Genomic DNA, 16,239 nt, shown 5'->3' with positions numbered 1-16,239 from the left:
CAACCTTTTATTTGCTTCTCTTCTGTGACTTACTTTTCTCTGTTTCTCTTATAATCAAGCCCTTTTAGGTTTTATCCTCACGTACACTGAAACATCTCTTCTTTTTTTTTTTTTAAAAATTCCCTCCATGTTTTTACTCTCATTTGATTTCACCGGCCTCTCTATTTTCCAAAAACTCATGACTCCCTTTTATGTCAGTCTGGAGAAGAGCTAATGAAATGCACAGCCACAGCTAGTGCTGGTCAGAGCTGGGACTGACTCACGCACACATTTGCAAAAAGACCCACATGCGCACGCTCATATTAATATTGGATTGTGTTTCCTATTGCTCATAAAAAAGGAAGCCGCTAGCAATGTTCAGATGAAAGATTTATCCCTCCTGCTCTCTTCTGTCATCCTCTGTCACCACCCCCCACCACCACCATCTCTAAATGCTGTCTCCTGACACTCTCCTCTCACTCTTCTGCCCTCCAACTCTCTGCACCTTTGTGAATCTGTGGAATTTTCGAACCTCTAAAAGGCCACATTCTCTCTTTTTCCCTTATCCTCATTTTTCAGTACTAGCTACTGAATTTTGAGAGTTGTCACTCACTATATTTTCAAGCACCAAAGGGTTTCTTTTGTGTTTTACCTCCTGTGTCATTCACTAACACACACACACCCAGGGACGCTGCAACCTTCCGCTCACCATCACAGGTGGTAAGGAGGTTGCTAAGAGACAGCACTGAGCTTTTCCAACACAGAGATGCTTCAAACGAGGACACAGTGTGATGACAAAAAGAAAAAAAAAAACGGATTGAAGTTCAGCATCAACAGTTAGAGGACTAATGTTTGGTGTAGTTTCGTGGATAATAAAACCCCATTTCACGTGTGGTTTGCCCGCTGACTGTTGCCATGATAATAAAAGGCTCACCACTGCTATGCTTTCAGGGACATGTAAGAAAAACAAAGGACACTGCTGTAATGCTCTTTAATCTTTCCCTAGATGATGGTTAAAGAGCTTTCTTCACAAATTTACTGAATTATTCTTCTTTCTTTGTTTTTACTTCGAGGAGGGCTGGAAAAGATCAACTTTAATATGTGATCTCTGTATCTCCCTTTATGTAGTTCACGCAACTAATATGACTAGAAGAAGAGAACATAAAGATTCAATAAGTAATATTTTCTAGTTTAATTACATAAATAAGATAACTATGCATTTTCCTTCAGGTCTTTAGTATTAGTCAATCTGTAAGCAGCCTATAGACGTCTTCAGTCTTGAACTCTTTCAGGATTTTGCAAAAAGAAGATACAGATCTCTACCTGTGTCTCTTTTCCATTATCACCTGCTCAGCTTGACTCAACTCTGCTTGGTTTTGGTCATTTTCCATTAAAATTAAGTAAAAGCTCAATGTGGGTGGGGTCATTATAGCAAGGCGGCCTGAAGATGAAAACAAAACACAAAAATAGAGGATATTAAGGTGACAGTATACATGCTGCTTGGTCTGTGGCTTTGTCTCAGACTCAGGGTAAAAGAAGAAAGCCAGAGAAGGCAGCGGCGATTTCCTCCATAGCCGGGTTTCAAAAAATGGCAGGTTTGATTTTTGTAAAGGACTCATTCTTATGCCATATCCAGTGACATCGTTCCCAGGGCAAATGTTGGCATGCAATCTGCTGACATTTTCATCACATTTTCAACTTGACTCTGCTTACTTGGAACCCCAAATAAGAACAATGCCAACTTCCTGTCACCAGATGGTGGCTCCAAGACTACACGTTAGCATTAAAATTAATACATAGCGGTAAGGTCTTGCTACCAGGTGTTGCAATTTAGCACTGGAACGGTCTCTAAATTATGGGGCTCCTGAGCCTGAGTAATCCCGTGTAGATTAATACTCCTGAAGGAATTCACAAAAGTAAAACCATTTTTAAACAAAATCACAAAAAAAGTGTGATCACCATGGACAAGACCAAAGAGTTGTCAAAGGACATCAAGGACAAGATTGTAGACCTTTATAAAGCTCAGATGGAGCACAAGACCATGTAAACAGCTTGGCCAGGCAACAGAAACCAGCAAGAAGCTTGTTGTGATGGTGACAACTGTTGGTGTGACTATTCAGAAATAGAAGAAATATAAAATGGCCCAAAATCCATGCAACATCTTGACTCATGGGGTGAGGATGATCATGAGAAGGTGCCAAAACAACCCAAAACTGCACGAAAAGAGCTTATTAATGATCTGGAGACAGTTGGGACCTCAATCACTAAGGAAACCATTGGTGACACACTATTCTGTAATGGCCTGAAATCTTGCAGCATCCAGAAGGTCTCCATCCTCCACAAGGCACATGTGCAGGCACGTCTTAGGGTTGCCAGTAAACATGATTCAGAGAAGGCTTTGGAGAAAGTGCTGTGGTTGGTGGAAAACAATATCAAACTCTTTGGCATCAGCTCAGCTTGCTGAGAAGGGCTGAGTATGAACCAAAGAACACGATCCCTACAGCCAAGCACGGAGGTGGAAACATTATGTTTTTGGCTCCTCAATGCCAGCACACTGAGGAGCCAAAGGACGGGGGCATGTATGGTAAAATCTTATTTATCTTACATTCTCCAACTGTAAAAATTGTTAACCGAAGTAAATCTGTATCACTGACTGCATCTTCCTGACACATTATCCTCTTTTGATGAACCTTAAATGAGTAGTCATGAGTCACCTGAGCTATAGAGCTAAAGTCAGAGAGGGATGAATGTAACCTTTCCAAAGCTCCTGGCTCATCAATATGCGTGACCTGAGAGTTCAAAATGTTATTGAAAGTATTCATCCATTCATTTTTTTCCATTTATCCAATTTAGGGTCATAGCCTATCCCAGCTGTCCTGCGTATTTATTTATTTATTTATTGCATTTTAATATTCTTGAAACTATTAGGCTGTTATTTTTTTTAATCAAAATAGGCTACTTTTAATTTCATTCATTTTCACAAACACAGATGGGACTCACTCCGCCCTGCAGAGCTTTATTGCCAGTCTGTTTCATAAATGCTCCGCTTTGTTGGTAATAAAAAAGTAATAAGTAAACAAAGGTTGTAATTTTAGTCCTATAACTTTATGAATGCAACAGAACTTGGTATTAGTGTAATGAAAACGCAAAGTTAAAATACCAAATAATCGCAAATGCAGAGTAGTCAGTGACAGAGGGATAGGATACAAAATGAGTACATCAGAGGGACACCTCAGGCTGAAGGGTTTGGAGACAATGTTAGAGAAGCAAGAGTGAGATGGTTTGGACATGTGCACAGGAGGAATAGTGGATATATTGCCAGGAAAAACAGGAAGACGTCAGAGAGGGTTGGTGTGACAGAATGTTAGGGATAGGGTGAGAAGGAGGCAGATGATCTGCTGCGGCAAACCCTAAAGGGAGCAGCGACAGAAGAAGAGCAGTCACATGTGGTGAAAAAATGTCAATTATTTACATGTTAGAAATGTTGGTAGGCTCATCTTTATTATAAGGCACAAATATGTCGGGGCTGTGCAAATGTTTTGGGTCAGAAATTGCTCACAAATGGCTATTTTAAGAGTAAAGACATCAAAGAGTGCCAACTATAGAACAAGAGAGTCTGTTCAGTTATTCATCAACTCGCACTTGCGAACTGCTAAATTTGGCATTGTGAATAAGTATGCAATATTTAAAAAGAGACTGTTCTAATCAGCAGGAAACACAGCACCACGCGCATTGGTTGTGTTGTATTTTAGAGATGTGTACAAGCTATTTAACACTGTCCCCAGGTGACAATGTGCCTGTAAATTCAATGACAGCTCCAAAGAGCCTCTTGCTGGATAATAACCCTTTCCTCGCAGCGCTGACACCAAGCAAACCAGCAGCGTGACTCCGTGGTTCACTGTATAAATATTTAACAACGCAAGGAGACACAAGGAGAAGGAGGAGATTTATAAAGACTGTCTGAGGTGAATAATGAATGAGGTGCATCACAGGGTGGAATAAATGTTTACTGTCACAGGACCCACGGGATTAATCTGAGCGTTGTTACAATAATTGCACAGCAAACAGGCTCCTTGGCATAAAAACGGGCCAGGCGAATCTGGGTGAACCTGTCATTGTATTACGCTGGCTTCAGCCCAAGCAAATCCACGCGTATCCCTGTCAAATCCATGTCAGCCATTAAGCTGAGGTGTTTACAATGGTTGTCGCGCTGATGGAGAATCGCAGAAGAAGGGGTCTTACTGTAGTGATTCTAAAATTGGAACAGTCTAAACTGCATAGAACAGAGGCTTTTTTCACCAGAAGGGAAACATTTTAGTGTTACATCTCTACAAAAACTGGTTTTCAAAGAGAATTTGAGGAATTTTTCACATCGGTTATTACTTGTATTAATGACTGCTACACAACAAATCAGTTTACAGAGAACAGCAGGGCTGCGGCCTGCTATATTGTATTACTGAGTGTAGCTGTTGACCAGGGGTTAAGAAGGAGGCCAGCTGCAAGCCTGATCTCCTCCTGTGGAGAGCAGGGTCAAGCACGAGTGTGTGGGATTTATTGTGTGCAGTCTGAGACATCACAATGTATTCAGCTCAGTGGAGGGATCTGCAGGCTTCAGAGGTCAGTGTGTTTAGAAGAGGAGGTGGGCGACTACGGAGGCAGGCTGTAGGCTGTCCACCTAATCAGAAGTTAGAAATGCTGCTGGAATTATTGACTGAATAGTCTACTGCATATATTTTTTTGTTACGTTTTTATTGAGTGGGGAAGATGCACATTTAGTTTAGTTGGACTTGCACTGGACGGGCAGTGGGGATAGAGGTGTTTCTGATTAGGTGGCAAGACTAAAGGTCAAAAGAGCAGAACTGTGAGTGGCCAGAGACATCAGAGCACGGAGCACAAAGAATCCTGAACAGAGAAGATGACAACTGTGCTACCTCTGCCCTCACCGAGCCAAGCAACAGCCAAACTCACAAGCACACAGAGCTGCTGCACCAACTCAGTATGCAACAGCTCAGGGCATCTAATCATTATTGTGGCAAAGATATAGCCAAGTGTACTTGTCATTTCTATGGGCTCGCTGTAGCACAGCTATTATTACCATTGTAATTACAGTTATGGCTCCCGCCACATTCATTATCTATCCATTCATCAATCCATTTTCTGGAGCCGGGTCACAATTCTGAGATTAATGTCAGAATTCTGACTTTTCTGTTCCTTTTTTTTTTATCCCTTTTTTCAGTGTCCATAATCCTTTTCCATAGAATCTGCTTCTCTAGCTGTAGTGGAATAGAAGTAAAAGGCAACTAATTTCCACTAATGCTGTCTACCCTAAAGAGTGGTCCCCCATGCATAGATTTTAGAGGCCAGTCGATGAATCTTTTTTATGGTCTTCCTCTGTTCCTCCTTCAGGGCATCTCCACATTCAGCATGTTTTAGCTAATATACCCACCATCCCTTCTCTGTACATGTCTATATACGCCATCGCTGCACGATCTGATATCCTCGTGTTGGTGTTGTTCCCAGATCATCATACTAAATGTTGTTCCAGGATCAACATTGCAAGTGACCAATCAGAATGTTGTGACGTCATACTTTTGCGACTTCGGGAAAAACCGGCGTAAAACAAAAAACTGTACTTAAGCTGCGAGAAACCGCCTCTGTCCGCCGATCAACGGACCCTGACCCTAACCCTAACCCTTTAATAAACAGTAAGCAGAATTGATATTGTCCTTGCAACATTGGAATTTCATAAATGCACGAATGGCTTGGCGCGCAAAAGAATAACGTCACAACAATGTGATTGGTCACTTGCAATGTTGAACCTGGAACAACATTTTCATGATGGTCTGGGAACAACACCAACACGAGGATATCAGATCATCCGCCATGGCTGATCACCTCTGGATAAATGGGTTGTGTCAAGAACGGTGTTCAGCATAAAATCTCTGTAAAATCTAATATGCAGATCATCAAGAATACATACTGCAACTGCTCCAGTATGATTAGACAGGGAGCTATGAGATTAGTGATATTTTAAACTGTTAGAGCTGTGCCAGCTGACTTCTTGGCTCATACTTTGAGGAACACTTAATGATTTCTGGCACATCAACAAAAAATTTCAAATAAAAATCAGATTTGATGAAAGATATTCACCTCTTAAAGGAGAAAACTCAGTCTGAGGCATGTGGACAAAAATACCAAAGCCTCCAGAGAGACATTAGAGGCATACCCAAAATAACTGTGTGTTTTATTACCATTTATGTGTGCTAGTTTTAGAGCTAATATATAAACGGGCCTGTACTTCTGTTTTGAAGGAGACAGCTTTTTGTTGAGTTTTTTGCTGAACTAGCGGGGGACAACCATAAAAATAGACATATTTGTCACCATTACCTTCATAAGATGAAAATATGGTGACACTGCAGACAACAGTGTGGACATAAAAGCGAAGGTAAGAGGACAGCTTGGCAAGCATTGTAGTATTTGTGAGTGCAGACTGACCCAGTGTGGGGTCATGGTGGTTTGGGTGCACAAAAACTGTGGCAGAAGCTGCAAGATACTGCTAATCTGTCAATAAAGGCGGTTTCTCTCCCTCCAATGCTGAGCCAAAAAAAAGCCCTCTGCACACTTTGAAAGCAAACAGACACTTGATTGAGTCACAACAGAGTTCTTCCCATTTGGCAGACAAGCTTCACATCTTTGAGTTTTTAAAACCACTGGTCAAAAAACTGAATGGAACACTTTTAAGTCAGAGTAAGGAATCAAGCCAGTTAAACCTCTGGGATATTGATCTGCTCAGTTAAGTAGCAGAGAGGGTTGTTCATTAACATCAAGGCAGTTTCATCTGCTTTGGTGTTAATGAAATGAACATTAGTTTTGCATTTGGCTAGAGTCGGTGTCACTACTGATGGTACAGATAGTTCATCTACTCCAGGATGCCACATGTATTTGTATCATTGCCAGATGGTTTGTTATGTCTCCCAGCACAGTCTCGGGAGCACAGAGGAAACCCACAATTTTATTGTACATGTACACTGACAATAAAGGGCTATTCTATTCCATTCCCACAGACAAGCAGTTACTTTAGGAGAGCTGGACAGGACTGCAAAAGGTCCTTAGCCAATAAACAGGACTTGTATCTGCTCCTTTGTGCAAGGAGGAACAGGATGAGCACTGTCAGAGCTACAAAATGACCTCCAGCAGGATACTGGAGTGAATTTCTCTGACCAAACAATCAGAAACAGACTTCATGAGGGTGGCAGACGTCCTCCATTGAGCCCTGCGCTCACTGCCCTGAACTGTGGAGCCCAAATGGCATTTCTCATAAAATACCAGAACTGGCAGGTCTAACATTGGCACCCTGTGCTTTTCACAGATGAGAGCAAGTTCACCCTGAGCACAGGGTCTGGAGAAGCCATGGAGAACGTTATAGTGTCTGCAACATAGTTCAGCATAACCAGCTTGATGTGGGTCAGTGATGGTCTGGGCAGGCATATCTATGGAGAGGGACACAGACCTCTACAGGCTAGGTAACGGTACCCTGACTGCCATTAGGTATCAGGATGAAATCCTTGGACACGCTGTGAGAACCTACGCTGGTGCAGTAGGTCCGAGGTTCCTCCTGCTGCATGACAATACCTGACTTCATGTGGCGAGAGTATGCAGGCAGTTCCTGGAGGATGAAGGAACTGATACCACTGACTCGCCCCCAGGCTAACCTGACGTGAATTCGATAGACCATCTCTGGTACATTATGCTCTGGTCCATCCAACGCTACCAGGCTATACACCTCAGACTGTCCAGGAGCTCAGAGATGTCCTGGTCTATATCTGACAGGAAATCCTCCAGGACACCATCCATCATCTTATTAGGAACATGCCCTCATGTTGTCGGGCATGCATGTGTGAGCAAACTACTGATATCATTTTGAGTCACTGCAATGAGATTTTAACAAAAGGACTCTGCATAATTTTTCCACTTTGATTTTCTTTTAATTCAGCCCTCTGCAGGTTGACCATTTTCATTTTGTGCCATGCTTTCATACTGAACACATTACCCAGTCCATATCAGTATAAATATCCAACATCTTTTTTTTCCCCATTGAGATCTGATGTGTTTTCAAAGTGTACATTTTTTCTGAGCAGTGTATTATTTGTACACATTTACCACAAAACTGAGCAAATTGGCTCACTTTGTGAGGCCACAGTTAGTAATCATCTGCAGCTGGTGCTTTCCAACTCACAGAAATTTGTCTCAAATATCTAAGTAGCTGCGTTTTACATCTAAAAATAGCTTTAAGATAATTCTCTGGAGGCCAAGTCAACACCTAAGAGTGTTTTTTGTGGTTCTTGAGTCCAGTGAGGGACTGCAGTGGGCTTAGTCAGGCTTGTGCCAAGTGTAAAACTAACACCCATATAAATGTCAGGACCTGTGGTCTCCTAGGAAATCATTGAAACAAGGTTATTAATATTGTAAACATCACCTTTAATCTTGTGGCTGATGGGTTTAGAGCACCGGACCTTTCGCTTCAGGGCTGAGTTTAACATTAGCATGAGAGCAGTGTTTATATTCAACATGCTATTACGTGTTGAATATAAACACGTCGTTTTCGGGCCAGAGCAAATATTCTTTAAATCTTATCTCTCTGTGCTCACAAGCTTGAATTTTTAAGCCATTTTCAGCGATCATGTAGCGCCTGAGAAATGTTTCATGTAAGTGCTGTGTGTGGGTGTGTGTATGTAGTGGGTGTAGTATTGACAGTTTAACTTTGTGTCATCTCACTTTTGTCTGACCAAACACATCCTTTGCCTTTAGTGGAAAATAATATTTAAACTGTAAACCAGACTAATGCTTCAACAAAAACTGAGTCGGGCTTCATCATCCCTCATGACAAGTCCCCATCGCTCCAACACTGATGTTCTCCTTTTTCCATATGAACATAAAGCCTTGGCATCTTGTTTTGTTTTGTTTTTTTAAAGCTTTTTTCCTCCTTTTTGTATTTCTCTATGCTTAGAAAGCCAAGCAGAAGCAGCTGGCACCATTTTATTCCTCTGTGTGAAGCATATATTTCCTTTACTCATTCATATTCACTTGTACTGATACATGAGAGAAATGACATTTCCTGTGCTGGATGCAGTCAGTCAGTCAGTATAATTGCTTGACTACATTTCAAGGACAAACAGTTCCAATTTGCTCTCAATCTGTCACAAAAACCTCCTTTTCATGAATTGCATTTAATCAGAAACGTGAGCCCTAAGTTTGCAGCATGCTGTGTGGTAACTGTAACGAAGCTCGCAGAAACCGCAAAGAACAAAACAGAGGCAGATGTCGGGCTCTGTTTTACACATTTCAGTTTATTATACAATCAGGTCACTTCGCGCGTAATGATCCAGCAAAGGATCATTAAAACTGGCATCAACATGAAAACAATCACACTGCTGTTATCACCCAGTGGGGTGATGATATTATTAGGGATAATAACAAACACCTTAACGAGGAGAAAAGGTGAGGTCGGGTTCCGTGTTCGGCTCAGAAGACTCCGAGCCTTTTTAATCGTAAGAAGATGAAACTGGTCCTTAAAAAGAAGTGTTTTCAAGTTGCATCAAAATATGTACACATAAAAAAATCTTACAAATTTTATTGAAACACTAGTGCAGTTGGATAGAGAAAGACACGTGTAAAGTTACAGGCGGCGTGGACGGCTTAGTGTTGCGCAGTCTTGTCAAACTGCTGAGCACGGCGATGACGTGGTGCTACATAAAAAGAAAGAAGGAAAAAAACAAAAATGTGTGTGTGTGTGTCCAGCACACACAAACATAAAACACTCACACATACACACACTCCCTGCAGAGGAATGAGGGTAAAGGACTTTGGAGACCCTGGCTGGCTGTAATTGTTGGAGAAGTTGAACTTGCTTGCACATGCATGCTCACAAATGTTCTCGCCTCTTTCCTTTTTTTTTTTATTTTTTTTTTAATGCACTGAATGGAGAGATGGATGGTTAACAACAGAGAGGAACAGACCGGTGACAGACAAGGCGAGACGCTATTTTTAGGCCCACCAGCCAAAGTCGCAATCAAAACCCCCTTTCTTCTATTCTCGCTGCATTTTTAAAATCAATGAGCGCTTCCCGGTTCCTGCCTCAGTGGCTGGTAGCGACCTGACCTAACCTGCCGAAACAAGTATAACCAGCATCTGGATGGTAGCTGGTGGTTCATTTCCAGCCCGGCGAGAACGTCAGAGAAGGTGCTACGAGCACTTCCACACGCAGACGGCCAGGCTTCCTCCGAAGAACATGTAAAGAAGGTTCTTCACCTCGTGTGTGACCTCAAAGCCGAAGCCTTCGCCAATGACCACGTGCCACGAGCTGCCAAATTTCTTATCCATGGACTCCTTGATCATCTTTGCAGCACTCTATGGAAGACGGCAAGAAAGGAAAAAAAAAAAAAAAGAAAAACAGAAGCCCTGGCCATCAGCACAACACACGAGAGAAATTTGAAAAGGCATCCTCAATATTTTACTCAAGACTGAAAGCAAAATATACACACCTCATTGTTGGTGGCATACTTTTCACAGGCTGTAACACACAGCTCCATGGTCTCAACCCTCATTTCCTCTGGCATGTCTGTGTGCTGAGGACAAACACAGAGCTATGACATGAATATAAACAAGTCAGCTATAAACAACACTGCATTGCCTTCATCCTTTCTGACCGTCCCCCAATGTGGTCAGACAACTTGCCATGCGAGCTACTTCTTCCCTAGCGCTGTCTGTCACTGTGATGCTTGGTTTAGTCAGCGTGCTCTGACTGAGCAAATGTGTGAAGACACAATAGCTGCAGACTTTATTTTGCAGTTGGTGCTTAGGAGCTGTTTGCTAATCTTAGAGAATACGACACCTTGTGTGAGCCACACCTGAGCCTGCTGTGTTGCCTAGCGTGCACGTATTTAACGACCAAACAAATATTGTGAAGTTTAGTGTGCGCTCTTTTGTTTTCTCACAGAAAGAGAAAAAGAAGGTTCCCGGTAATAACTAAACTAACTCCTACATGAGTGTTACAGTTTCTGTGTCCTTGAGACGCAAATGTCACCATCAGATAATGGACTTCTTCATGACACTGCACCGGCTACACAGGCGTCCTTAAGTGACAGTGCAGGACAACTTTTTAAGAGATGTAGTTTCTAAATTTCCAACTAAACTTTTAGAAGTTTAGTTTACACAGCAGAGCATGTTCTGTGCCACCTTTACACTCATCCCTGCATGCTGCAGGTATGGCAGTGGGCTGCTGTCAGCCTGCAGCAAACTTTATCAGACACTTCCCACTGGCAAACTAAACAGGCAGCTTTGTGCGTGGGCGTGAGATGACTTTTTCACACTAATGGCTGCTGAATAGGTGGTTTGATAGGGTTTTTAAATCAGCTTATCAAGTTCTTAGCGATTACATAACAGGTATCTTCATCTAAATTATTATTTTTTGAGTGCAGGCGTATTGATTCTTAGTCCCAGAGATGAGTGAAACTATGAGTGCATACCACCACTTTCCTACTCATTTTCAGCCTCTTTCTTTCAGAGTCGTTAAGGCAGACCTAATCAGCTTTTTTTTTAAAAAAACTGGTGGTGCATTAGTCATGTTTAACCCTACAACTTTTAACTACGAATTAGTCCTTACAGTACTTACTGTGATCTGTCGCAACACTAATTTGCATCTGAGCCATCTTAGTCTGCAGTAGTTGTTTTAAACTTAACATTAAATAAAGTTGACTGAGTCCTTCACTCATTTACAGTCTGCTTATGCATCACAACTACATCTACTAAACCTGAGCAGCCTCACACCTGCATAATCTTTTTATTTCACAGTATCACAAATGTCTCATCCACACTCAGGACCTTCTTGTCCTGGTCCTAGGTGAACAATGTCACTTCATTCCTACCCTGATGAGAGGGAAGCTGTGCAGTCTCTTGTAATCGGCCTCTTCTTTCTTTCCCTCGCCAGTCCCGGCCATTCCGACTCCTGCAAATAAAGCATGTGTGTGCACGTTAAAAATGCTGTCCCCGGAGCGTGTCACCAAGTGTCACTTCATCAGGAGTAGCGGCTATCCTGCACAGCAAGCTCACATCTGTGGCTAACATGACCTGTGTTGGGGAAGAGGTTAGCTAACATCGCTTAGCCCTATACTGGCTAACGACAAGAAGTCTCACATCGTAGTTCACACCAGAATAATAAGCGGTTCCACACTTAAACAGTGTCCACAGGTATCGCGTCACGGCAGGTTTGTTAACGGGACAGCGCCTTATCAGGTTAGCAGCCCTAACAGGCTAATTAGCTTAGCATGTTTTCATAGCAAACATTTGATGCACTGGTTGTTTTCTAGCTAAAACTCGCCTTATTTAGATCCACCGTCGCGCCGTTATGGGTTGCCGTGCGTTATCGAGACTTGATGAATGCGCAGTGACCCGGAGATGTGTCACTTACGAAGCGTTTGCCCCACGAAAACTTCTGCTGTTTGACTTCCAGTTCGGTTGTTAAGGAGACATTTTAAACAAGCGATATCCGTGGAGTTTGGCCCCGCCTAGCTCTGCCGAGCTGAGTTCTTATTGGTTGAGAGTCCGTCGATCAAATGGAAAGCAACCCGCCCGTTTCCGAGAACGCTAACGTAACCAAATTAAGTTTTTATTCTTCTTTTTTTTTTTTTTTAATAAATTTGAAAAAATGAAGATTAAATGCAAGGAAAATTAAAAGGAAACAAAAAAGGAAAAAAATGTAACGACAGAAATACTATGTAACTGTGTAATTACTTCTGATTCATTTATTACATATAGAAAAAAAGGAGAACTCTTAATACTGACACTGGTTAAGGTGGACCTATTATTAACAGCTTTTTGATACAAGATGTTTATAATAACATATACCTTAAGAATAATTTTATAAAGGTGTCTAATTATGTCATTTAGTGGAAAATACACAGAAGGTCTCTTGATTTGGACCAGTATAAATGATTTTTACTGTGGTACAGAGCTTGAGCTAACACACTTATCATCAGTATCTACCTGCACACATAACTGTTTTTAAATTAGGCCACTCTCCTGTCGATCAGGCAGAGCATGGGTAAAACCTTTTTTATCCATCCTAATCAGCTCTCTGACAGTCTCTGACCCACATTCAGCTGGAAACATGTGCGCGGAATCCCCCAGGTGGATTGATTTGACCCAGAATCGTCAGTCTGCTCTACATACGTGCATCCACAAGCACACAAAACCAAACCCAAGCTCAGAAAACTCCACAGTGCTTTGAAAGATAAATAATTCCACGGTCTGTCAGTGAGAGGTGCGTTTTCTGGTTGTCCATTTAGCCTCAAACACTCTATGGTATAATCCAACCTGAAATACCAACCCGACGATCTTAAAAAATAAATAAATAATCGACTCTGTTGTGGATTAGAGTGGATTATCAATCAATCCCAGAGAGAGAAAACAATCAGATCACTTGATAATCTTCCTCTCCTTCCACTCTCACAGTCTCCTCTGTTCTTGTCTCTATGATTAATTTCTGGAGAAAAATGCATGCTGTTAACCAAATGCTGGGACGTTTCAACCCTCACATCACCTCCTCTTTATCCGCTTCTCTGAAAAGGGAGTGCCCTGGCTCAGAGAAACACCGAGCCATTAACTAATTGCACAGCAGTGCATTATGTTATGACATGATTTGGCAGGATTTCTGATCAGCCTAATTGACCCATTTGGGTTACAGCATCGGTTTGAGCACCTGATATGTGTAGTTTGACAGCACATTCTGACTCTGTTTACATTCTTTGTTTGAAGCCTTTAACCAGCGCACACAGTCTTCAAAGCCACAGAATGAATTTGGTCACTATGATTCTCAAAGATCTCAAGTTTTTCTTTTTTAAAGTTAAAGATCAGTCTTTACTTAACTTTGTCTTACAGCTTTCAAACCACATCTCCTATCTATCCTATCACACACACACGTATGTATAAGAAATTACAATACAATTTCCACTTTAAAGCAAGTCTGTGAGAAGGTTTGTTTTTTTTTAGCTCACCTGTTTAAGTTGTCTCAAAATTTTACTAAAGTTTGCATTATTGGGGGCGTGGCCACTATTACTGACAGATATGTCAGGTGTAACATGTTAACATTTTTAGGATGTTTTCTGACACATAGTGTGGCTCTGTAGTAGATTTCTTCCACAAATTTTGCGCTTAAGGTTCATCTGAAATTACACCATTCTATTTGTTTTTCTAGTTAACATTAATTTATAGCTATCTGTGCCTAAAGAGTGCACATTTATATCCAAATGAGGATGCACATTGCTACCCAAGCATGTTAGCATCAACTGATAACTTAGCACTCAACCATCTCATCTAAATATGATACAGTTATGTAAAAAAAAAAACAACTTTTCACATGATTCAATTCAGCCATGTAGAAAAATAAACTCACCCTTACTTACCCTTGGAAACCAGCAGCTGCTAATCAAAAGTAGCTGATTAAGAGCTCATCAGAAAGCAGAAATTTTGGCTGTCTGTGGAACATTTGAGTGTTTGATGGCTTTATGTTAAATGGTTAATGGCCTACGCTTTACTTAGTCCCCCCAAAGCGCTTTACACTACATTCAGTCATCCACACATTGGCAAGCTACATTGTAGCCACAGCTGCCCTGGGGTGCACTGACAGAGGCGAGGCTGCCAGACACTGGCGCCACCAGGCACTTTGACCACCACCAGAAGTGTCTTGCCCAAGGACACAACAGCAAAGACTGTCGGAGCCGGGGTTCAAACCGGCAACCTTCTGATTAGAAGGCAAACTGCTGACTCTTGAGCCACGATCACCCACAATCTTCCAATCTGATATTGATCGCTCCAATATCAGGCGACTCAATGTAGTAGAAACTGGAAGAAACCCAAGAGCTACATCTCAGACTCTCCAGATCTCAGATAGCATGTGAAAGTTCATGACAGCATAATAAGAAAAAGACTGAACATGTTTGGCTTCTGGGAAGCGTTGCCAGGAAAAAGCCTCTTCTCTCTAAAAAGAACATGACAGCTTGACTTATGTTTGCAAATTTGCATATGAAAACAACAATAGCAAGGCTGGCCTTTACTTTTTTATATGTATTTGGATTAGTTACATTCAAAATCATCAAGAACTTATTAAAATAAATGCTGAGTGGTATAAAAGACTAATATAGTATTTTTCTACACAACTTGAGCACTCAAAGTGCTTTCTTACTCCAAGCCTCATTCACCCACACTTTCTTTTTTCCCCTCCCCCAACTATGCCTAAGTGATCCTAACCTAACATCCACACTCCAGTGGATGCTCTGGTGGCAACCTGGGGTTCAGTATCTTCCCCAAGGATACGGTACTTGACATGCCAGGGATCGAACCATGAATCTTCTGGTCCATCTCCTTAGCTACAGCTACCCTCCTCAGCTGTTTTACATTTCAATCACATGTGAAACAGCTTCTAAAAATACACTGAGCGGCAGAAAGCAAGCACTGCATACCCAGGTGAGAAAATCACAAAAAAGGTGCCAGAGGGCTGGTGGGTACGCTGAAATGAGAATGTCAAAGTAAAGGAAAGACGGAGATGTGTTTGACAAACGGTGTGTTGAAACTATGTCAAGAGAAAAGCTGGTGATATAAAGACCTTGAGGAAATTATTTATCACAAGGAGAAAACACACTGTAAATATTTCATGGTAAGTATGAGATGAGGCCAAGAAAAAGAAAGTAAAAGTAGTTTGGATAGTGGAGCCTAGGTTTTTAAAGCAAAGCAATTAAAGGTGAATAACTATTTAATTGTACAATTATGAGAGGATCTGTAAGAGCTGCATGACTGCAGGGTTCATGGCAATGAAGCCACGAGTTGCAGTGACAATAAAATCCATCTGTAATCTTCTGTTTCTGTAGTCACGAGAAAGACTGGCGCTCGCCTCCCCGCCAAGTCTGTCCTGAATGAAATGAGAAAAAAAATGTTCAGAAAGATTCTGAGAGGCTGTAAGATTAAATGTAAAAACTCGTGTTAGACTTGTCGCTGGTTGGTAGTGTGTCACATAAGGTTTTTCATAATAAAATGCCGCCCCTACACAGAGGTAATAAGGTATCTATAATTCAACAGCTGGGGAAGCAGACTGTTGGGGAGAGGAAAGGAACACTCCATGTGACTCTGCTAACAAGCTGTGACAGAGGCGACATCAACAGAAAGATGGAGCCAAGACTCAGAAATTAACAATGAAAAACAATATTTGCT

The 16,239-nt window shown here is 41.6% G+C and overlaps 1 protein-coding gene across 1 annotated transcript; it reads right to left on the bottom strand.

The window, feature by feature from the left end:
* Positions 1-9,306: 9,306 nt before the first annotated feature.
* Positions 9,307-12,541, bottom strand: LOC146385989 (dynein axonemal light chain 4). The gene is made up of 4 exons (XM_084931996.1): positions 12,356-12,541; positions 11,904-11,983; positions 10,521-10,604; positions 9,307-10,386 (listed from the first exon to the last, which is right to left on the bottom strand). Exons 2-4 carry the CDS (start codon positions 11,973-11,975, stop codon positions 10,222-10,224), a joined length of 321 nt encoding a protein of 106 aa, XP_084788122.1. The 5' UTR covers positions 11,976-11,983; positions 12,356-12,541; the 3' UTR covers positions 9,307-10,221.
* Positions 12,542-16,239: the final 3,698 nt, after the last annotated feature.

Source organism: Perissodus microlepis, chromosome 6 (genome assembly GCF_051167445.1).
Source record: "Perissodus microlepis isolate ML-2025 ecotype Zambia chromosome 6, ASM5116744v1, whole genome shotgun sequence".
NCBI lineage: Eukaryota > Metazoa > Chordata > Actinopteri > Cichliformes > Cichlidae > Perissodus > Perissodus microlepis.
This window is presented reverse-complemented; position numbering and strand designations above follow the sequence as displayed.

Coding starts and splice junctions, on each gene's coding strand:
- LOC146385989 (XM_084931996.1), bottom strand. CDS start 11,975: ATGGCCGGGACTGGCGAGGGAAAGAAAGAAGAGGCCGATTACAAGAGA. Junction 10,605..11,903: donor ACAGCTTCCCTCTCATCAGG/GTAGGAATGAAG, acceptor GTTTGTCCTCAG/CACACAGACATGCCAGAGGA. Junction 10,387..10,520: donor AGTATGCCACCAACAATGAG/GTGTGTATATTT, acceptor CGTCTTCCATAG/AGTGCTGCAAAGATGATCAA.